Source organism: Protopterus annectens, chromosome 4.part0 (genome assembly GCF_019279795.1).
Source record: "Protopterus annectens isolate FY-2018-M chromosome 4.part0, PAN1.0, whole genome shotgun sequence".
In the NCBI taxonomy this organism is placed as follows: Eukaryota; Metazoa; Chordata; order Ceratodontiformes; family Protopteridae; genus Protopterus; species Protopterus annectens.
The window spans coordinates 1,120,238,468-1,120,263,278 of NC_056733.1; the positions used below are offsets into that span (position 1 = coordinate 1,120,238,468).

Sequence of the window (24,811 nt, forward strand, 5' to 3'; positions counted from 1 at the left end):
TGCAACTGTTTCAGTACAAATAAAAAGAACTACAGCAAGTCCATAAAATAAACACTTTACTTTACTTCATCAAATGTTGTACTTTTCAAAAGACAATCATATAAGTTTTTGGGTGGTTTGTGAAATTTCTCAGTAGCTCAGAAGGTTCCTTTAAAAGTAAAACAGCTGACTAATTACTTAGGAGGCCTTCCTGCTGATGTCAATATATTTGACAAGGAGAAAGAGTATAGTTTTTTTTCTGGTGGATCAAGGGAGACTGAAAGTATTTTGATTTTTTTTTTCCCTTTTTAAAAAAAAAAAAAGGTTTAAAATGGAACAGGAAAGCTTTATGACTGACATTTCATGTGCTTCTCGTTCTTCTGTGGACCCTACCAGGAGTATGTTTAAAGCCAACATTCTTGTAGACCTGTGGGGTAAGAATGCTGTTCCTTGTATAAGAATATAATGAGCTGACCTGAAACACTGGCTACAGATGCCTTGGGCCTAAATTTCAGTATTATAGAATGTCACAAATGCCTCATTCTCCTTGACCCAGATTTTCAGTCTAAGCATGCAGTCTAATCCAGCTAGTCACTCTATTTCATGCAGAAATATTTTCAGCCTGCTATGAGTTGACCAAATCCTATTTATGCCTAAAGTCTTTTCCTCAAATATTCTGCTGTAGTGTTATCAAATGCTTGCCTTCATGTTGACATTCTCTGATTCCAATGAACTTCACATCTTAAAATATTTTGTAAATATTTGATTTTTTTTTCTCTAGGTGTCCTTTTGCCATGTGTAGTGTTAAAAGCTAGGGAAGTGACCACAGACCCAGCTAGCATGTTAAAATTAAGTCTGTGTTTCCTTTGAATGGTTGAGTGTTAGTGCAGAACTCTAGGCTTTGTTTTTACTGGAGACTTGGGATCCTCTTATTGAATTGTTTAGGCCTCAACTGGTGATTTATCTGCTGTAGTTTGTAACAGTCAAATTCTAAGGGAAAGATTTAAATAGTTTGACAAGTCAGAAAAATGCAGTGAAAAAATGGAGAACTCTTCTGCCCTCCAAGGCATAAATATAGTTATGAATGTACACACCATACATGCAAAAAAAAAAAAAAGAGAAAAGCAAAGACAAAAGTATGCATTGCCAAATAGGAGGCAATAAGGACTAAATTACAGAAATGTGTAAAGGGAATCCGTGTCTGTAGTCAAAGTATTACTTGTAGTAAATATTGGTAGTTTGGGTGGGGGACAGCATTATAGTCCATCTGTCGAAAGAAAAAAATTTTATACAAGTATTTCAGGGTATGCAACCTGCAGATGTGATAGCAAAAGACAGTATGAGTGTGAAGCACGCCGGACCATGTACACTATGCATGTGGTATGTGCTATCAGTCTTTTCAAACAGTATTTTTGAAAGGTTGCAAAAGTGTATTTAAAAGTTCTGCTCAACTGAATTTGTTTTGAAATAACCAGAATGACCTTGTACACTATTTTTTATATGCAATAAATGTCTTGCCTTCACTCTGCTGTTCATTCATAGTGACGATTAAGTGTTATGCTGCTAATGTTTTTATTTAAAGTTGTGCCACAGCCTGGTATTTAGCAATGGTCACTTGTACTAATTTAAGGGTTACTATTTACAAGCTGCATCATTACTAATTGATCTGTTTGTTTGAAGTGTCAAAATTAAGACTGCCATAACCTGGTTCTTCCTTCCCACAAATGGAGCACCCCTAAAGGATGGCTTTATTTGTTGGGGGCTATGGCCTCAAAGATACAATATGCAAATGTATTTAAAAATCTTGGGGGGGGTTTAAGTTGAAGGCACAGTGAAAACAGAAAATGTAATTGTAGGCTTTCTGAACCAACTCAAGTCTTGAAGGAAACCTCAAACGAGAGGTACAGATGCCATCTTGGAGGTGCATTTAAGTGTGTCACATGTTAACTGAAGTACATTGTGTGCCATTCCTCCTCATTCTTAATGCTTTGTGACATGTCATATAGCCTGTACATTAACCACTGCTGTACCTGTTGCTCTTAATCACAGCTGAAGTGAATGTCTGATCCAGAAAGGGTCTATATTACAACGTCGAACTCACAGAAGTCTGAACATTGTAATATCGAACTCAAATGTTTGAAATATGAAAATAGCGAAGCCACGGCACAACAATTTTTTCCCAGGGAAAGAAATTGGTGGGCCGTTTTCGCAGCTTTTCTATTTTCTCCACTGTGGTGCGATCTCTTGAGTTGGTATATTTAAGTAGGGGGGGTGTGAGCCCCCTGGGGAAAAAAATCTGTGTTCATAATTGAGTTTTGAACTTTATGGTTCAATATTACATCGTTCTATCTCCTGTGAGTTCGATGCAATATAGACCCTCCAGAAATGGGTATCATGTTGGCGAAGTGGTTAGTACACCATGGGGCTTTTGTATTTGACTTTGTGCATTGACTGTAATAAGATGGACTTTGACAAAATTAGGGAGTACTACTGAATAGCTCTAGAAAATGGATATAAAGATGGTATGAAAGTTAGGAGTAGTTAATATTGTGTGATTACAGAAATAGAACACTTGGCAAACCAGATGAGTGCCTGTTTCTACAAGATGTCATTGTACAATAGGGCAAACCTGTAATATTCAGTAAGAGGGAAATGCGGAAATAGCAGTGTGTCCCCGACATGAGAGCCTTTAAAAATCATTTCATTTCAAGAAATTTATTGACCCAATTCTCAAATTCTGTCTTTTTTAGGTTTGTAGTTTATTAGCCCAATGACCACAAGGCATTTTTAAGCCTAACTATGCATTTCAAATCTCTTAAGTTCTGGTACCTTTGATAAGTGTAAGCAGAGACTTGGGAGAGACCATGTTTGTATGCCAGACGTATCTTCCCTCAATGGTCTGTAGGAGACAGAATACAGGGATGGGGCCTTGAGGCGGTCTGCATAGGACATGTTACTTATGCCCTGTATTCTTTTAGTAAGAAACTTCTGTGGATGTTCCAGTTGTTGGATATGCCTGGTTAGGTACATAAAGGGCATTGCACTCTTGAGTAGTCTGAATGCTGAGTACAGTGGAACAATGACTCCCTTGGACCTAGATGCCATACCTTTGTTTACAAGTTGCTCAGCATAGAATGATTTTCTTACTATTGGAGACATGTAATTGTCAAATGGTAGGTTACAGCCTGTGCCCCCAAGTCCTTGACTACTGGGTCAACTCTTATGGGTGTATTGTCAATATGATAGTTACCAGGGGTGGATGACTTCCTGAAAGACAGTTATGCATTTCTTGGCATTTAGTTTAGTCCATGGCTTAGACACAAGTTTCAGCCCTTCCTGAAGAGCATATGTGTCAGTGGGTGATTCAATGACTACTCCTAATTTGCAATAATCTGCAAATTTAGTCAGCCAGAGGCCATCAACATTGGCCTTGATTTCAGAGAACTAAATGCCAAAAAGGAGTGGTCCCAGAACTGATCCCTGAGGATTCTACTTGTGACTGGCCTCTCTGTAGATGTGGCCTTCCCAATTCTAACTTCCTGGGCCATGTCTGTGAGCCAGTTTGGCTATCTACTGCATGACATAAGGGTTTGTACCTAACCTCTTGAGTTTGTCAACAATGCCAAAGTCTGATATTGTCAAATGCCTTGGCCAGGTCAAGGCAAGCAGTGTGAACCATTTTCCCCTCATCCATTGCTTTGGAGACCTCAAAGAAGTCTACCAGGTTAAGTAGGCATGACCTGCCCTTAACAAAACCAAATTGGGTTGGGTCCAGTGTCTGGAGGTTTACTATGTCATTACTGATAATTGCTATGATTCTTTCCATGGCTTTTCATACCAGACGAGTGAGACTTGTGGGTCTGTACTTTTCCAGGGTCTGTAGATGGCACCCACCGTTCAGAGAAATGACTGTTGGTTTCTCCATTCATGAAGCACAAAGCCTGTTGAAGCTGCAGTTAAATAGCAATTCCAGAGGGTCTGAGGTCATGCCTTCATGCTATTTAGAAGGCAACCTGGGTATTGTCTGGATCCATTGATGCAATGTTCTTTGCTTTGGAGAAAGCATTAAAGACCTATTCCCTAGTGATAGCAGAGTTGTATTTGATGGTATTTCCTGAAGGAAGGTTAAGGGGAAGAGAGGAGTAAAGTTGGAGCTGAATTTGTTTGCCGGTAGGCTTGCTAGATCTTTTGGCTCAGCATAGGTGGCTCAATTTACAATTACCTCTGCCCACGATTGTGATGCCTTTGAGGATGCAGACATGGCTAAATGCATTATGGTTGTCTTTGGCCTGGGAGGCCAAATTTACTTCACATTTGGCTTTGGTAGACTTTATTTGTACTCTGTTTTAGTCTGAGTGCACTTTTATCCTGCTGGGTGCTGCACCTCCTAATTTTTGCCTTGATTTTCTTCCTTCTATTATACAGCCTATTGATTTGTGATTCCACCAGGGTGGCGTTTTTTTGTTAAGTTCTGCACTTCTTCCTGGTGGGTATGTAGCTATTTAACATGTTTGTTTATGGCTTCTGTGAACAGTTCTGCAAAGGCAGCAGTGTCCTCAGGGTTTATGGAGGCTTGAAATTTTGCTAGGTTATTTCTTGATGACAAGAAATTAGCATTGGAGTAGTACCTGAATATTCCAGTAATAGCTGGGGTTCCAGATTTTATTTTTACTTAAAAGGAGACCATTTTATGGTCTGAACTTATCAGAGAAGACATTACACTGGGGGTGTGCAGCACTCTCCCATATTAGTGAGCACCAGATCCAGTATGGTTGTACTTCTGGTGGTGTATTGACAATATGATCCAGGGAGTGTGTACAACATCCAGGAATCTCTGTGCCTATGTTTGTTGTATATGATTTCCAGTTAATAGTAGGGTAAAGTCCTCCATTAATATGGTATTGGGTTGAATGGTGATTATTTCAAATAAGTTTAAATACATGGTATGAGTTTCCTGGGTCATAGGGGGGACCTATAGCTTGCAGGGAAGTAGTATTGGATTTTACCTATGGTGATTTTGAACATGAAGCTCAAGTGCATTGTCCTGTTTGACCAGTATTGAGGTATATTTATTTTTGATGAAAACTGAGACGCCTCCACCTTTAGTCCCTCTGTGTAGTAGCTAGTCTAAATGTGTGGAAGGCATTATCTTGCATTGTTGGTGTGTTCTCTGCAGCTGTTAGTGTCTCAGTGACCGCACAGACATCAAAAATTCTCTAGGGTAAAGAGAGCTTTGAGGGAGTGGAATTTTTAGACTACTAGCATTGAGAAGTAATACCTCTTAGTTTTTTGTGGTTTTCATTTGCTATGTCAAGTATTTTCAGTTTGTCGTTGCCTAAAGGCACTATTTGGGAAGATGTTTTGGCTAATATTCAAAAGCCTAGTGGGGAGAGGTGCAGACCATCCCTGGCAAAGCAGTGCGGTCTGACCATTTCCTTCCATACTGACAAATATTTCACTCCCTTGGAATGACACCAGAAATTAAGCCAATTTATCAAAGTTGGTCATGTTTTGTTCATACTGTGGCATCATCTTTGGAGAAGGTAAAATGCTGCTCAGTGATAAGACTCCTACCAGCCTGTGACATGTGTTCAGAGAGCTCCATGATGTCTCTTGGGTTCATAGGCAAGTACTAGGCTATCTGCCTGAGGGCATATGTAAGCCTAGCCTGAATGTTGGCTTTTGCTGCCCCCTTAGATAGTTCCCTGTGCCTCTGTCCAGCAGAGCCACTGCAGTGATCCCCTGGGTAAATTTTCTGTTTCCCATCCACTCATCAAGGTTTCTCTTGTGTTAGTGAGGGGCTCTGCCTAATGTAGATTGGAATCCTGTTCCAAAGCATGGGGAGTCACTGGGACAGGAATCTATCCCTTCAAGTGTGGCTCTCGGGGGATTTCTTTTAGGTGGAGCATGTCCATCAATTCTGGGTTGGACATGGCCTTGTATGTCAGGCAGAGATCACCTCCGAGTAGGCAGTATGCAACAGAGTACAACCCGAGTTTCTTCAAGTCGGGCTGCATAGGGCATCTGAGGCCAGTAATCCTCTTGGTGAGGTACTTCTCTGGTCTTTCCAGCTGTTGCAGGTGTCTTGTAAGGTACATCCCAAATTGGGCATTGTGCTCTATGATGGGTCTGATGAGTAGAGGGGCACAATAACCTTTTGTTCTAGATGCGAAACCTTTTGTGATTAGGTGGGCCACATAGGATTTTATAACCACCTTGGCAATATGATTATCAAAGGAGTGATTACTATCTACTTGGGTCCCCAGATCCCTTATTTCATGTTCTGTATTTAGGGGACAACCACGTATGTGAGAGTTCACGGGTACTTTGTTTTTTCCAAAGAGGATGACTATGCACTTTTTGGCATTTAGCTTGAGGCCATGATTTTTGACACCAGGTATCCGTCTCAGTGAGACCCTTCTGGAGGATGTCTGTATCAGCTGGAGTCAATTTTGGCCCCCAGTTTACAGTCGTCTGCAAACCTAGTCAGCCATAGTCCTCCTGTGCTTGCCTGTACCTCTGAAGAATATACTGAACAGGAGGTCCCAGGGCTGAGCCCTGGGGGATGCCACTTGTAACAGGTTTAGAGTCTGACCTAGAGCCTGCAACTCTCACTGTGTGGGTTCTAGCCATGAGCCAATTGGTAACCCATCTCGTGACGTAGGGGTTTATGTTCAGGCTGGTGAGCTTGTCTATAATACCAGAATGGGGAATGGTGTCAAAAGCCTTTGCAAGGTCTAGGTAGGCTGTGTGGACCTCATTTCCCTCGTCTAAATCCTTGGTAACTGTCCCTAAGTCCACCAGGTTTAGGAGGCATGATCTGCCCTTAAAGCCAAACTGTGTAGGGTCCAATGTTTGAAGGTTCCCAATGTCTCTGTTAATGAGTTCTATGATGCGCTCCATAGCCTTGCAGACCAGGCTAGTCAGACTTATAGGGCAATAGTTCCCAGGGTCTGTTGTGGCTCCACCTTTGTGGAGTGGGATAACTGTTGCTATGTGCCACTCTATGGATATGTAGCCTGTGGAGAGGCTGAGTTTGAAACAGTGTGTTTAGGTGAGGGGTTAGTTCATTTTGGAGTTCGTGTAAGACAGCCTGGGACTCTGGTCACATTGAAACTTGTTTTTGGTTTTGGATAGGGCTGTTTTAACCTGTTTGTGATTTTCAGGGCTCTACATTCTTCTGGTATGGTCATGGGCCATTTAGAGGGTGAAGTTTGCACTAAACTGGTCTGCCAGAATGTTGGCAATATCATCGGTTCAGTGTATTTTGTGCCATTCTGCACTAACTCGGAGCAGATCTGAGAGTTTCCACTTAGGTTCTTGACCTAGCTAAAGAACGCTTTGTGGTCATCTTTGAAGTCCTTGGCAATTTTTCTTTCGAAGCTAGCTTTGGACAATTTTATGAGGGAACATAGTTTCTTGCTGATACTAATCAGGGATGTCTTCCCTTCTTGGGATTTTGCTCTTTTCTGTACTAGTTTCCTCCTTCTATTGTATAGCTTGTTTATGGCAGGGGTCCACCAGACTGGTTTCCTTTCCTTGGAGGAGTGAGTCTTGGTTTTGCTTGGGATAGCACGATCCATGCATTCTTGCAGGTGCTCAAGAGTGCCTTTTGTAAGGGATTCAGCAGCTTGGACAGCGTTGTCCTTTAGCATGGGGGCTGTGAACCTTTCCACCTCTGTCTTAAATAACGTGGTTTGCTTTTGGAAAAGTTTTTCATGGTGGTTTACTTGATTGGGGGTGGGGGTGGAATGTGGATATCCAGAATGATGTCTATGGTCTGATCTAACCAGCGAGGGGTTTACCTCCGGTGTAGGACACCAGTTGCCCATGTTGGTGATGACCAGTTCCAATATGTTGTCACCTCTGGTGGGGGTGTTGACCAGTTGATCCAAGGCATTCGAGTTTATAAATTCTAGGAAGCGTTGGGCAAGGGAGTTAGTACTTTAATAGTTCTCCCAGTTAATGTTTGGGTAATTGAAATCGCCCAATATTAGGATGTTTGGTAGGACCTTCATATTTTTCAGTGTCTCCAGAAACGTGGAATGGGGGTCTTGGGTCACGGTGGGTGATTAGTAGCAAGCTACAATTTGAATTTCAGTTTTGCCCATTGATAATTGCACATGGATGATCTCTGAGGCATTGTGTTGTGCCACTAACCTGGAGGTGTGGGTATCCTTGATGAATATGGATAAATATATCTAGACAAGCCTCTAGATCCATATTGCAAGTGAACTTTGTCCCTGTATCCCAGTTTAATGTAATAAACTTGTCTATATATTTAAAGCAAGAATAAACCCAAACAACTATGACCTTGTGTGACAAAGCAAATTTGTGCGAAGTGCACATTGAGCATTCTGCCATTACACTATGTGATGCATAGCAAAGGCAAGAGTTTGCAAGAATTATTCTGAAGATCCGTGAGAATATGCTACCATACCTATCAACTGTGTCCAGATTTTTGCCTAGTAATTTTGGCATGTTTCTCAAAATGTTGTTTTCTTGTCATATCACTGACTATGGAAGTCACTAAATAGTAACATCAATTTTGAGTTTCAGAAGTCATATCCTTCAGAAAATTAATGCAAACACAAATCCTGTTCTAGCAACCTTAAGTTTATAAGAACTACATTTAAAATCTGCCCCTATTTTTGGGCCTTTGTCATCCCTGCATTAGTTTTTTGTGCCACGAGATTGAGACACTGCTGGTGTTAACATTTTGGGGGACCCTTAGGTGCTTTCAGTCCAAGTATCACCCTTCACTGCCTCCTAAGTAACTTTTAGTTAATGCTGCTAACTTTAGCAGAGGTAGCTACAATGTTCTTGTATCATGACAGGCCTGTGTATCACACTATTGGCCCATCTGCCAAAGGGACATTCACAGTTACTGGCATTTTAATTGCAACAATGAGGCATTATAACTATTTATGGGGCTGGCAAAATTGTACCATAGGCACTGCCTACTGTTTAAGCACTTTCCTCAAGTGCTCCCCATGTACCCCTCCATGGGCTTCCCCATTCCATGCACATAACTTTTTTTTTCTTCCTTTTCTCACATTTTTGCCTTACTCTTAGTTTTTTCAAGAAGCTGTAACTGTGTGCTGTGTTCATTTTTGTTTTTTTAGTTTATTTTACACAACCTTTTAATCTAATTATGGTTTGAACAGGAATTATGATTAAGGAAAGAAATTCAGTGGTTTAGCTTTAGTTTTCTTGCATCCATTCAATTTGCCTTTCCTGACCAAAACAGAACAGTAATGGCTGTTCACTCAATTAGGTTGTACCCCAAAAGCTATAGGGGTTATAAGTTCTTTGGGATGCATTTTATAGCGTTTTCCCCCACCTTTTAATCCAACAGTGGTCTAAACAAAAATCATAAGAAAGGAAGACACAAGTTGTGCCCTAGACTTAATGTTAAGATGACAGATTAGGAAATTAAAATAAACTAACAAGACAATTGCTGTGAGGATACACAGTTTGTCTGGGAATACAACTTGCCTTCCTACCCCCCCCCCCCAAAAAAAAAATTCCTGTTTAAGCCATGCACCTGTCTGGTGTTAGACTGGGACTCGCACAAGACTGAATGTTTTGTGATATCCTATGCCTAACTCTTGAAATGTAATTACTTGTTAGCTGCATTTTTACCAATGCCCAGAACGTTTGTCATTATTGGATGTGAGCACAGATAAAGCTGATTTTTGCACATCCATAAGTCATAGCAATACTAGTGTTGTACTTATTTCAGCAAATAGCTATACAGTGTACAATACTGGTACTCCATGCCAGATCAGCGATGGCTATTTAGCAGTCACAAAACAGCAGATGGGACAAGTCACTATTTACTCCATTGAGGAGTAATACTCTCCTGTCACTGTCCTTTATTTCAGCGACCAACTCTGATTTTTGCCTCATTTTGCTCTGTCCTTCATAAAGGCTGATTTACTAGTTAATCATTCAAGACTACAGGCAGTTGATAAATTAGTTTTTTGTACTTATCCAGAAATGCATGTTTATGCAAAAGGTGGTCTAACTTTTTTAAGTGAATTGGAATAATACTTAGTGTTGCTGATTTTTTTTTTTTTTTTTTTTTTTTTTTTTTTTTTTTGAGCTTTTCCTGCTATTTTTGGTATTGGGGAGTCCACCTCTACAAAGAGGCCAGTCACAGGTAGAGTCCCTCATGGATCAGTCCTTGGACTGTTCCTTTTTGGCATTTACTTAGAAGTCAAGGCCAATGTCAGTGGTCTCTGGCTGACTACATTTGCAGATGATTGCAAATTAGGAGCTGTCATTGAATCTCACACTGACACAAACACAAATGTTCTCCAGGAGGGGCTGACACTGACAAACTGGTGTCAGTCATGGACTATAAAACTAAATGCCAAGAAATGCATAACAGTATCCTTTAGGAAGTCTTCCATCCCTTGCAACTATCATATTGACAACACACCCCTTAGAGTTGACCCAGTAGTCGGGGACTTGGTGCTTTCGGTCCAAGTATCACCATGGGGACATGAATAGATGGTAATCTAGCCTTTGATTTATCATGTGTCTACAGTGGTGAGGAAATCACTCTGTTGCACAACTTATAAACAAAGGTATGGCATCTAAGTCCAGGGAAGTTACTGTTGCACTGTATTTGGCATTCATCAGACCTGTCAGAGTACAATGCCCCCTTTGGTATGTACCTAACCAGGCATATTCACAGAGGTTCCTCACTAAAAATACAGGGCATAAGTAATGTGTCCTGTCCAGACTGCCTCAAGGCTCTATCCCTGTATTCTGTATCCCACAGGCTTTTGAGGGGAGATCTATGCCTGGCATACAGGGCATTGTCAGACCCTACTCTGGACCTCCTGCATATCCACAAAACAAACAGCACCAGAGTTACTCGTTGTGAGGACTTAAAAAAAAAAACTTGCCTGTGATATAAATAGGACCTGCTGGAGAGATAGGTATGTATCCCAGAAACTACCCCATCTATGGAACAGGCTCCCCATTCATGTGAAGCAGAGTTCCTCCCTAATCGAATTAAAGTGCAACTTGGACAATTGGATGGGAAAAGGAAATTCATCCCTGGTTTGGTACCCGTGTCTCTGATGCAAACGGGTAACCTGTAAATGGTTCATCTCCCAGGCTCATGCTTACACTTATCAAGGGTATCCGAAACTTGTCAGATTTGAGATGCATGGCTAGGCTTAAAAAGGCCCTTGTGGTTGTTGGCCTAGTAAACACCTATGAACCTATAATAAAGTTGAACTTTGTAGTATCTGGTGTTCTGCCAGTATTCGTATAACTCCCTGAAAGAACCATTTTTGAAGATCAGAAGCATTAGCTCTTCAAATCCAAGGTTTGAACTGAGATTGGTCATTCTGGGCTGCTGATCTCGTCTTGTGCTCATCTTGCTCATGTTCCTTACCAGCATTATCCTAAAGGGTCATATCACAGCCCTGTTGAGGGAGTATACTCAGAAAATTAGTACAGTTTTCTTATTTATCCACAACCAGCAGCTTTTGTGGGGTCTTCACAGTCAAGGATGATTAAGGAGGCCCTGCACTCATGGGTATTGCAGTTAGCTAAAGCTGGCTATGTTAATTTTGGTGGAGAATGTCCACTAGCAGGGTTTAACTAAGCTAGGCACTATCAGTCGTAAAATATATGGAATTGTGAAGCTCGTTACTCGATAAAACTCTTATTATAACAGAATATCTTTTAAAGGTGAGAGTTTTACTCACCTGGTTTAGTAAGTGTATAGGGTTGCTGTACTAGCTTTTGTTGGCTTGACAGACTTGTTATAAAATATCAATTTAAGATAACGTGCTGTAGTTGGGGGATACCACTGGAACATTAACTTCCCAGCAACCAGAGTTTGGTGCCTAAAGCTGGCTATGGTTTGAGAGTTATGTATGCTACCACCCCATTCAATTAAGGAGGGGACATTACCTTTATTTCATTGTGTATTAGTGTGTGGCACTAAAGTAATCAAAGTGGGCTGGCCAGAAGAATAAAATAAACTTGTTTTTCACTTGTATTTGTGGAGCAGGGGGGAATTTTGTCAAAAGCAACCAATCCAAGAAGGTTTGATCTTGGTCTCAAGAAAACAAATTGTTGAAGTGCTTACGCTTGCTGAGAAAGGAAAGAGCCTGATGGGAGATTTTAATCGCAGATTTTTTTATCTTCCTTTATTTCTGACTTCCAGTGTGCTGTATTGTTGCTTTTTTTTTTACTTACTGGGATTCTTCACAGTACAGGAAATGTCAACGGACATAGTCATAATATGGTTTGTGGGAGGATGTTTATACCTTGTACACAAGTGGGAAGTAAAGGACACTGGTGTGGAATCACATTAGTGTTAGAAATAACACTGGTGCTGTGAATGTTTTGCCTACAGTCAGCTGTAGTAGGGCAGAAGTGTGTTTGTGGGGGGTGGATTAACTAGAGAAGGTAAGATTAAGGGTCAGAAATATGGCAAGTTGAAATTTAAGACAATAGAATGCGTCTGGGGTGTGCTTGGAAAAGAGCATGTTCAAGGGTAGTAGTAACACTGGATGGTCATTGCCCATGACTAGTTTGCCCAGATTGTTTTAACCCATCAATTGCAGTTAACATTCCATCTCTCAACAGGCCCACAAAATAGACTTGCTCATATCTTTCAACTTTGCCCATTAATTCTGGGCAAAACAAAATAATGTGCAACAAAGGCCCAAAATCAGATGCTGTTTTTTTTTTTTTTAAATCTCATTCTAACTTTAGCAATAGTTTTTACATTAACATGCATTTTCAGAACAAGAAATATGAAATGCTGCCATTATTAAATGATTATAGTTCTTGGTGATTTACCAGAAGATCTTAAATTTTGAGGTGCATGGCAAAATCGGGGACAGTTGTGGGATGCTTGTCCAGAGGAAATCAACTGTAGTGTATAGCAAAGGACTATACAAGAAGTTCATTTTTGTGCTACTGAAGCCAAGAAGTTTGATGCAATGTATACTCGAGTGTTAACAAGAGTAAAATTGTCCAAGGGGGGAAGAGCATGTTTCAGAAAAATAGAACAAAAGCATGAAGTTTGAAGATCGGAGATGGGATGGTTTAGAGGAAACTTTTCAGGTTGCATTAGCTGAATAGTACACTTTTTTTGTTTATAGTTATGGTGTAAAAAAAAAAAAAAATGTGACTAAGGTACAAGGCATTTTTCATTTAGGAGTGGAAAATGGTGTATGGATAGTACAGATTTGTAAAATTTTACCATAATGGTAGATGTCCTTGCCGTCACTGTTGCAGTATTCTTAACATATGGGAGAGTGCCAAAGCTCAAGAGGAAACTTGAGGGGTAGAAGCAGAAGAGACCTCCTAAAAAGCTGTGAAAATGGCATTAGCAAATCCAACCCTGGCTCTAGAGATACCATCCAACTTGTTGTGCTTGGTAAAGGTATGCACAGAAGTCCAGGTAGCGGCATCATTAATAGAACTAGTACCTAAGCCCTTGAAAAGAGCACCAGAAAAAGCCACAGCTCTAGCAGAATGAGCCTTGATTAAAGGATCTTGCCATAAAGTGTAACAAAAGGAAATAGCCTTAGAAATCCAAGAAGAAATAGTTTGCTTTATATATAGCAAGTCACAAAGATCTAGGATGAAAAACAACTGATCAGATTTTCTAACAGCCTTAGTCTTGTCCAAATAAACACGGACTTGCCTATGCACATGCAAAGCATGCAGCACCCTCTTACTGGCAGATTGCGGAGAGGGTAAAAAGTAGGCAGATTAATAGACTTAAGTGACAGCTCATTAACCAACTTGTACATAAAAAGGACTGGTGTGCAAGGAGACACTGTCCTGATGAAAAATCAAAACTGAGGTCAAGCCATAAGGGCCTGCAACCCAGACACCCATCTGGCAGAAGAGCTAACAAAATAAGTCTTCCAGGAACAAGAGGCGCCAGAGTCAACTTCTCCAGAAAAAAATTTGGATCCCAGGGAGGAGGAACAGTGTTTTGTTTTTTTGTTTTCCTGGAAGGTCTAATATCAAGGATGTGCAGTGGCTGTGTTACCTCACAGCAAGAGGTTCTCTGATTCTCTGCTGGAATGCCTTCTGAGCAGAGTCTGCATGTCCTCCCTGCGTTCGTGTGGGTTTTCTCTGGGTACTCCTGTTTCCTCACACATTACAAAGACATGCATCTGGAGTGTTTCTACCTGGGCCTCTGCTTAACATTGGCTTCATTCTGAGTTAGACCTTCCCAGTAAAATGTTTAAAACAAAAAAGCCTTTAAAGAAAATCTTTCACCTCAAATCTATAAAAGCTAGAGTAGGAGAAAAAAGGAAGGCAAGCAGAAATGGCTGATTTAAGTTGGCCTTAATAGAATAGCTCAAACCAGCATTGATAAACTCTTTGGTTCTCTTATTTGCATGAAACATCACAGTAAGTGGGTCCAGGGTAGCGACACCAAATAGAAAACCTCTTCCATTTGGATAAGTAGGATTTCCTAGTAGTAGGTAAACTGCCCTTCAGGACTTGCAGAACATCCTCAAAAAAGGAGTCTTGAGGATCAAAATCCTGGGATCCACTGTCAGTTGAAGCATGGACAGGTGGGGATGTATGACATCCCTTGGCTTGTGTGATTAGATCCACCCTGTGAAGTACCTTGTGGTGATTTCCCCGGCTAGAAGTAAAAGGAACCAGTGCTGTTGTGGCCAAAATGGACTCCCCAACAAGATTTTTGGAAATATTTTGACCAGGACATTATGAATGAGAGGAAGGGGAGGGAATGCATAAAGAAGAATCCCCTTCCAAGAAAATGAGGATGTCTGCCTTCCACACTAGAGGACCTGGGACGCTGGTACAAAAACAGAGGAAGTTGTCTGTTCAGAGGGGGAGGCAAACTTGAATAGTACCCCACTGGTGGATAATGTCCAGAAACACATCCCTGTGAAGCATCCATTCATAACATTGAGTTAAGGACCTGCTCGGTGTCTGCCACAATGTTCTGATTGAAGGGATAAGCTGCCTGAAGAGTCGCTTGATACTTGACAGCAAGATCCCAAATCAGAAGTGCCAAGAAAACAAGATCTTGTTCCTCTCTGTTATACCATGATGTGCTCCTTCTGCTGATAAGGTGACAACACCCAATCTAATTTAAGGAGCCAAATGTCACCCCTCATCCCATGTCTGAAGCATCTGTGAGCAATTCTGTGAGAGGGAAGAGGGGGATGAAAAGGGATCCCTAGATTGAGAACTTCTGAATCCAACAGTGAAGTTCCTGAGAAGGAAAAAGAGGAACTACAAAATCTAGACATGCATGTTGAAGCAACATACCAACTTCAGAAACCCCAAGCTTTCTCATGTGAAACTTGACCAGAGGGAGCATCAGAATGGTTGATGCTATGAAACCCAGAGCTCTCAAACTCCCTGGTGATAATGGAAGCCAGAGGAAGAAGTGTGTGAAAGCAATTGGAGATGAAGCCTTTTGTAGGAGGTGCAGCTGCAAGCACTGGCACCCTCTGAATTTTGTAACCCATAAAAACATGATCCTGAGAAGCAGACTAAATACTTTTTGAAATTTATAGTAAACCACAGGCTCTGAACAGAAACTGCACAAAGATTTTGCAAAAGACTCTGGAGAGGATGCCTGAATCAGCAGGTCATCTAAGGAAAAAATTGGGATACCTTGAAGCCTGTAAAAAATACAATCACTGGAGCAAGGCATTTGGTGAACACCCTTGGGGCAGTAAAAAGGCCAAAGGGCAAAGCAGAGAATGGAATGCCAGGATGCAACAGAGAAACACAAACTTCTTAAACAGGATGAATCAGAATATGGAGATGAGCATCCTTTAGGTCCAGAAATAACATATAGGCCTGCAGGATCAATAGAGGAAACAGAATCTGAAGGGACAGCATCTGGGCAGTTTTCTAAAAGTGCCTTCCTTTCAGATGAGTGGTCTAGAATAGGTCTCAAAGTGCCTGCTTTTCTGGGCATTAGAAACAGTTTTGTAGAACCCTTCCCCCTTTGAGACACTGGCACCTCTTGAATAGTACAGAGTCTAGAGATTTTGAACCTCTGGGGGGGGGGGGGGGCATTGTTCCTGGGAATGCCCATAAAAGGATATTTCCACACCATGAAATAGCCCTGATGAATGATTGACAGATCACTCAGGATTCTTGGGTTCTGAAACCAAACAGGAAGAGATGGACAGGAATGTGGCTGGGAAGAGACAGATAGTCATATGGCACCTGGTTTGTCTGGAAAGGAAGGCTTCAGAATTCCTGAAAACTGTTTAGCCTTGGTAGGAGGAGCCAGTTTGCCACTTGGCTTACCTTTTAGTAGAAGGGCAGGATTACCTATGAACAAAGGCAGGCTTAAGGTAGTTTTTCTGAAATTTGGACACTGGCAAAACATGTTTAAGCTCCTGTAAGGCCTTACCCTTATCCTGAAGGGACTTGCCAGTAGCTGCTTCCTCATTCAAAAATTTAGAATCCAGAGGAGCATCCATCAATTCAACCTCTACCTGATATTAAAGTTAAAACCTAAGCCAAGAATACCTCCTCATCACTGAACCAAAAACAGCAGCCCTAGAAGTGGCATCTGCCACATCATAACTGCATTTAATAGAATAACAAATGACTTGAGAGGAAGTTCCTGAGAAGGAAGAGGGGGATGAAAAGGGATCCCTAGTTCCCTCTGTCTGGAAAAAGTTGATGGGCCTAAAAATGAGCCGACATATGGGTTTGATAATAGTCCTAAAAGTTGGGGTAGCAGAAGTGTAAACCTTCTTACCCAGCCTTTCCATAGTTTTGCTGTCAGAAGGCAATAACCTGGGCAAATAAAGCAATTGAGGTGGTTTATTGGAGAGGGGTCAGCAACAGGACATTTTTATATAGAAAATAATCCTGAGGCTTCTTGGGAGCAGGGGCAGAGAATCAGGCCCATGAAAGGCATTGGGGGAAAAAAGCATCTAGCAAAGCAACAGCTGTAGGTTTCAGAGATTCCATTTGCGGTAACTCAAAGTACCTCTTGGATATCGGAGACTTGAGCACAATCCCCTTTAAAATCCATTTTAGAGAGTGCATCTCCTAAAGAAAGTTTATCTATAGGAATAGCAGGACTAATAGATTCCTCTTCCTCTGATCCATAGTCCAAAGGAGAAGGCATGAGAGTAGAATAAGTCAAGGATTCATTATTGAAATCCAGCTCGTCCTCAGAAGAATCCTGTTCTCTGCCTTTAAGGGCAGTAGAAGACCAAAGAGAAGCAGGAACCAAAACCCCTTGACTTTAAGGACATTAAAGCAATAAATAGCCCATAAGTGAAGGCCCGTTCACTCACCCACTCACTTGTTTAATTTTTTTCCTTTTTAAGGGAACATCCTCCCTCCAAAAAAAAAAAACTGAAGAGTCAGACCCAGGATGGCAGTTGAGAACCATAGTAGGAACAACTCCCCCCCCCCCCCCCCAACTAAGCAACTCCCTTAGGCCCCTCAGAAAAAAATAAACTGTGGTTCCCCCGAGTCTTGAGACTGATGCCTCTAAAGCCTTTTCAGACATGCTGCCAGCTGGATCCTCATTCCAACATGGTTGCAGTAGAGAAATCTGACAACACAGCCAGGCAAGCCTCCAGGCTTGTAACTACCTCGGGAAAAACACCTGGCAGGGTTGGACAGTGGAAGATTCTGGTCATGCCTCTCATCTTCTCTAATGGCTGACCCTCATCGTGGGAGATTACTTCCACTGTATCCTTATCGAAAAGCTTAACATGCTGGTTCTCAAAGTACTAGGAAGGGGAAGAAAGCCTACTGCAAAGGGTTTTCGGGACAAATGTCTGACAAATTGAACAAGATGTATGGTCATGAGAAGCTCCTAGGCACAAATATTTATGGTGGTCATTTATCCTTCCTGGATGACTAACTTCAAGGAGTACTAAAAAGCAAGAAAAAACAAAATACTCAATGGGGCACTTATCTGCAACTGATGGAAGTTAGCAAATGGGTGTAGGTAGGTCGTCACTGGAGAACGAAAATGCATTCAACTGGCAGAAAATGGATGCAGGTAAACAGACGTACTGTGAAAGCTGCACTGGGACTGGGGGAAAAGAAGTTCCAATTATGGTAGGCCTGCACATCACCTTTATGCCCTACACTATATGCAAGGAGGGTTTGGGTGATGTTTGGCATACCTTAAAGCAGCAGTGGTCTTTGGTAGACTGGCCAGATATTGGACTTCACTGCAGGGAATCCCATAAGTTATACTGCAGCAGTGAATGTATGGACATTTCTACTTTACACCGGGTAGAAAAATGCAAGCTAACTAGGTGAGTATCGGAGTGGGATTTCTGTATCAACTTCCACACTGGTGGCAAAGACTACTGTCAAAGACTACTCTGTTTAATAGTTGTCCTTTTAAGTGCAGAATTAAAGCTGTTTAGGACAAGCATTGCCCTCTGGACTGAGTAAGGAGCAGCAGTATGCTTGATAAAACACCTGGTCACTTCTCACTCTATGGAATGATTAAAGTGGAAAAATATGGCTATAAAAGATTTTGGTGACTGGCATACGGGAGATTCATTTGATCCACAAGACTTATTTTTATACTTGTTTGTCCAGATTACACTCAACTGGGCCATAGCTTCTACTAGGGGAAATTTGTCCAGGACACCAGGAAACTTCCCCTACTCCTTTTTTTTTTTTTTCTCCATCTTGTGCTGCAGTGTGGAATATGTAATATAATGACTGAGCTGGGGAATCTTGACAATTAGTCATTTAGCATGCTATGTGGTCTGCAGGCAAGAGCAAAGATTGCAGTCACTAATGGACTAGGACTGATGAGGTGGAAAGGGTGAGTGAAAGAAAAGAGAAAATAATGCATTACAATTCCCTTGATGGGAATTAATACAAGGCTGTGGAGGTGAGTGGCATATACATCATTGCCTGAACCCATATGAATCCAGAGTGACGAATTGTGTAGATCTAAAATGGCATTTACTTGACATGTGAATGTGTCAACTCTGCTTCACAAATTGCAGTTCTTAAGTCCCACTCCTACCTGCTTTCAAAGTTGCATAACTTTACCTTATAAAAAGGTTATGACTGGGTCTCGTACTACATCATGCACTGCTGCCTCCAAGGGACCACACCAGCAGCAGTTTGACATCTTTAAAAGCTGTAATGTACTTCATACTGCCAAACAGTGTGGTGGGGTCAAGTTCCAGCTTTTAAAGCTGTTGGCTATCTGTAGTAGCTCAGTGTGCTACAAATTTCAAAACTGTAAAAACACTTCATGACCTAACTTACCCCCCCCCCACAACTAGTTGTGCATTAGGGGGGCTAAAACTGAATGTAAGAGTGATTTCATCTGTTGCATCATAATTCACTTAGCCATTCTTGACATGGATTTAGGTGCTTTGCTCTGCTCTTGGTAAATTTACTGTCTGAAACACAAATTATGATTGAAGATGGTCATAATTTCTAAATGACAACTTTTATTATGCACTGTTTTTGGCTATAGGAGAAGATAATATACAAGTATTTCAAATGCAGTTTGATACATATCAACAACAAATGGTGTAGCAGTGACAATGATGTTGTAAAAAAGAAATGCGCAGTTAATACAGTCTGGCAGTCATTAAAAATAAGGTTGAGCCTGTTAATGAACTGCTGCTTGTAGTACAGAGTGGAGTCCCTCAGCCTCCATTTGCCTACTGTGACCTGAACAAGTCAGTTAGCCAGACAGTGTCCTGAGGGAATTGGGGCAATTGGTCTAGGCTTCACAACAATCTCCTAGACCTCATGACTGACTACCTATGAACAAGGTGACATGCCTCTCAACCTTCCAGAGTAAGAAATCTGGACAAAGCCATAAAAAAATAGTACAAATGGGGACAATTTTGTAATATTGTGCTTACAGACTTGGAAAGTTAACAGAATAACAGGTTTTGCATTGGCATGAATTTTCTGAAGGGCATAAAGTCTAAAACTCAAATGTCTGTCATTTTCTCACTTCACTCTTTAATGATTTGTCACTGATTTGCTAGAAAGCCACAAATTTATGAAAAATAGACCAAAATACAAGGCAAAAATCTGGACATTCTGTGAAAATCTGTACATTTGAGAGGTATGCAATGTGAGCAGAACCCCACCCACATATCACTCCACCCTTGCAAGGGAGCTATGCCCTCCTTCACCACATCAAAACATATATACCAACTTTGGGATCACTGCAGGCCGAGAGGTAAACTTCAGCTTGCAGCAGCTCCCATCCCCATTGCTTGGGGATACTGATGCCGACTACTTGTCAGTATATTTGTATTGGTGGTGCACTCATTAACCAATTTGGCTGCCACTGTAACAGTTTGATATCAGTTTCACTTAAAACCAGGTGCTGTCCAGCTAAGAAATGAGGTGCAATTGCAACAGTGTTGTATCTGATTTTTCGGGGCAGAAAAGCTCTCACTGCCACTCTGCTAGTGTAGAGGACTAAAGCTCTGGCCTGTTGAACTGCTTCCTGTGTCAAGGCTACAGGGTTAAAATCTTTCTACTTTCATTTGACTACTATCTGACCCTGAGCAAGTCACTTAACCAGACGATGGTTTGAGTTGGGAGCTGGAATTTTTTGCCAGAAAAAAAATGTTCTTGAAATGCTCCAATTTCAGGTTTTTGACCATACTAAAATGCAATAAAGTAAGACAATAGTTCCTCAGATTATCAGCTGTTTTGATGAGTTTACTTTTACTCGTTTGCCAGAAAATTTAAAAAGTTTGTGGGTTCTACACCCGCTCAGCCAATGAGGGTTAAATACATGCAGTTTGTTCATTCAGGCTTTCGTATCCGGTTAGTGCACTGAACAAAGTCTAGTCTGCTTATTCTGACAGCAACTCAAGTGGATGCAAAAGGTCACATTACACCCATTTCAAAGCACAAGGGAATATCTGTAGTATTCTGTCTCCATTCTCTGAAAATATAACCCTTGAGTGATGTACAAAAGCAGTGAGCTTATGAAGCTACAAAATAATTATTCCAACACAGATGTAACCTGGAATGTGTGGCTCCTGCCCAGTTAACCTTTTTTTGCATAGTAGCTTCAGAAAAGCATTTGGAGGCAGAATTTTCCTAAGATTATTCTGGGTCCTGCTGATAGCACTGAAAGTTTAGGACAGACTATAAATTATTCTACTTTCCTATGTTTAAGCATCCAAGATCCTACTTGAAATTCATTGCATCTTTTATTTTTATTTGTTTTTTTTTCCTGGGGTTAGTATTTTTTTTCTGGGTTAAAGCACTGATGCACGTGGATCTTTTTCAGATTCTACCCAGGAGCAGCATCAGTCAGGTGATGAGACTGAAGAAATGAAACCTTTCACCACTGGGCCACAGAAAACGGATCATTAACTGTGCTTTAATCCTCAAAGCTAGTTGGTTTGTTTGGTCTGCTAAGAAACCTGGTGTACTTTTTTTTTTGTGGGGGAGGGGCAGACCACTCTCATAGTGCAGAGTTTCAAGCATAAAATCAAGAAGGCTTTCTTTTTTTCAAGCGATATTATTTAATGAACACCAGGGGAGAAAAGTATTAATGTTTCTGTAGTGCTCTACTCCTACTCCTATCTTTGGTTCCATCTATAAAACCCCCTTTTTCCCAGTGGGGGTGTCGCATCAATAGTGACCAGTTAGAGCCAATGCTCGCACTTGTTCTTGTATACCACACATGCATTCACATTCATACCTACAACCAAGAATTGGTTGGTTAGAATAACCAACCTACCTACTGCAAATCTTTGGAATGTGTGAGGAAAACTGAACTCACAAAGAAAAACCCACACAGATAAGCAGACTCCACTACCAAGTACCCCAGCCAAAAATCGAACCAGAGAACTACTTGCTGTGAGTCAATACCGATTAGTATTTTTTGTGTAACCTTTCTCTAGTAATCCCATTTTCCCTATAATGGGACATCATTTAGATATTGATGCCTGTGCCCTGGCCTAACAATCAAGGAGCCTCAGTCCTTGCCACTAACACCAGAGGGGGCGTCTCGTATATGAGGAAAGGATAACAAATACACACTGTAAAGTGCAATTTCCTTAAGAGTGCACAGATCAGTCCCTGGCTGGTCACTCCCTTGCTCCCCAGGTCCCCAATAAGACTCCCCACTGGCACAGCTATGGGGTCCAGATCTCAGCCTAGCTGGGCAAGCTAAAATCTCCAGCACCCTCTGTCCAACCAGTGCTTCGTGTCCCTGCCCAAGTAGTTGACGCACACACTTTGAGAAGAATTTACACAACCACACAGACACTTCTGGGGAAGGCTGGCACAGGTTTTCTAGCTGTGCCCCTTTTACCCAGACTATACGGTAGTAATTACTGCCACCACCCAGCTAATTATCAGCTACTCAAAGGCCCTTAAAGGGGTATCCAATTATTACTGTGCAATATTATCCAATTGGTAGATGTGACTAAACAGTCGAGGCTTATTAGTGTGATTTGGTACAGTAATCACTATAAATATGCAATGTACTCTAGAGCTTAACGTATCTCTACACCAGCCACAGTTAAGGTTTTAAAATATTTAATTAAAACAACAAGACAATACTTTCTACTACACAGTCAGTGCTAGTCAAGAATTCAGAGATTACACAGATACTTAATTCAGTAGTACAGTTCTGACATAACAGAAAAACAGTCTAATCTTTCTAGATTCTAGCTATCCCTTTCTAGATTCTAGCCATCCCTAAAAGAAAACACAAGTTTAAGAACTTGCATGTGAGCAAGACAGTGCTGTGAGTTGGATGATCAAGACAAAAATGCTTAATGCCTTCAGGTTCTCTGTTTAAATTGAAATTGCAGTTCTGATAAAACATTGCATTTCACACGTTCCTGGTGTTCCCAGGCTGACGAACTGCATTTACATTCTTTTACACTTAGAGCAATAAACAACATTCCATATGTAAATTCTGGTCATTAACTTTAGCCTTAAAACAATGGGCAGGAAGCCTTAATCTAGCCCGGCCAGAGCCGAATTGTAAACATCAAAGGCAGTGATGAAATTTTAATTTCAAAAGGGCCAACAAGAAATGCTTGACCTGGCTTTCTTTACAGCAGATGGCAATGTTGCCACATTGTTTTAAGTTCAACATTTCACAGCACATTCTGTCATTTAAGAAGACAAGCTTGTATTTCAACATTCATATTTACAAATGATAGAATTATCTCACAGCACATTGTTATTTAAGAAGACAAGCTTGTATTTCAACATTCATATTTACAAATGATAGAATTCTATCTGGCTAGGCTGGCAGCCTTCGCCCATCTTTACCAATCTTCAGATATCATAAATCCAGGTGATTTTGCTTCTAAATTTACTTACAAATGCATTACTGCAACAGCAGCTTCTTGTACCATCTATTTTTTTTCCATCTTTCTTCCACACCCAACTGCATTACCTTGATTTGTGTTGACCACTAAGCCATCAGAATAACTTTCATTGTATAAACCATCACGTGAAGTAGCCAAATATATATTCTTCCACAGAAATTCATAGTTCCTTCATTTACCTCCCCCACTACTGCAAAGGTGTAAAACACCTGCATCTTGTGCCCTTACCTGCTTTGTACTGTTATCTGTGGCAGCTCACACTTGACCTAGGTTTTTTGGCTTCATTCAGCTTCAGTATGCTAGTAACTGAAACTTATGCAGGTTGAGTAAAGTCCTGAAATTTCAGCTTAAAAAACAAAACTAATGTTATGTAGTTACCAGAACACCAAATCCTTGTTCTGTCTCAACTGTTGGGGTTATCTGCTATGTAGAGGACCTGAGCTGGCAACTTTCAGGACTTCTCCAGTGCTCACTCTCCCTGTCCCTCTCCTATATTGCTATGTGTTGATGCTCCTTGGATTGAGTTTGTTCCTAAATTGATTTAGATGTGGGGGGAATAAAAGTGTAGGGCAGTGCAGTGATGCAGCAGTTGGTGTCTCCTCACAGCAAGAGGTTCTCTGGTTCGATTCTATGCAGAGTCTGTATGTCCTCCCTGCATTCAAGTATTTCCTCTGGGTGTTCAAGTTTCCTCCCACATTACAAAGACATGTTTGGAGCATTTCTCTCTGGGCAGCCACTGAAAATAAGCGCTGTCCCAGCCAGACTTTCCTGGTAAACATGTTAAATAAATCTCCTTCCAGGGGAAAAAAAAAACACAAGGAGATGCGACTATTTGGAAAGTGGGAGGAGATGCGACCTATTTGGAAAGTGGGAGGAAAGCTGAGATGGAGAGGACAGCCACCATCTAGCATTAGAAGTACATAATGTTTTGTATCCTAAGTTGCCCCCTTAAGTGTTTCGGACACATTTCCCAGCTACCACTATTCCTGTGTGGCAGCATGGCAGGATACGGAGTGTAGTGGAATCGAAGACTGCTTCAGTTCTAGAAATTGTAATGCTCTACAATGGCGTGCATTGTAAACCATGTTTCTGCTGTGCAGAGCATCCTATATGGACTGATTAAAGGTAGATGTATGAACAGATCTTTTAGAATGTGAGGAAATGTATGAATTGATCTTGTAGAATGTAGAGAAGTAGATGTGTACGGATCTCGTAGAATGCGGTTTGAAAGTTATAAGCCTTTGAGTTGTAAGCAAAAGTAATGCAGCCCAACAACCTTGTATACAGACTCTTTTGTCCTCTGATTTTAGAAAAGGGCACAAAGTTGAATGTCTTGTCACACTTTTTTGTGACACACTATCTCAATTACATCTAAAGGAATTGCATCTAAAGTGTGCAAAATGTATTCTCCTTGGTTAGAATGGTTTGGGGGAAAATAAGGGTAAATGTATGGTGAGATTCAAGGCAGATCACTGACAACTTTAGGA

At 41.1% G+C, this 24,811-nt stretch overlaps 1 protein-coding gene across 2 annotated transcripts in view; it reads left to right on the forward strand.

Annotated features, from left to right (window-relative positions):
- Positions 1-295: 295 nt before the first annotated feature.
- The window catches only part of NPM1 (nucleophosmin 1), a 367,407-nt gene continuing 342,891 nt past the window's right edge, over positions 296-24,811 (forward strand). For both annotated transcript variants that reach the window (XM_044069094.1, XM_044069097.1), the window contains exon 1: positions 296-413. In XM_044069094.1, coding sequence (XP_043925029.1) covers positions 311-413 — 103 coding nt within the window. In that variant the 5' untranslated portion in view covers positions 296-310. The remainder of the gene's footprint in view (positions 414-24,811) is intronic.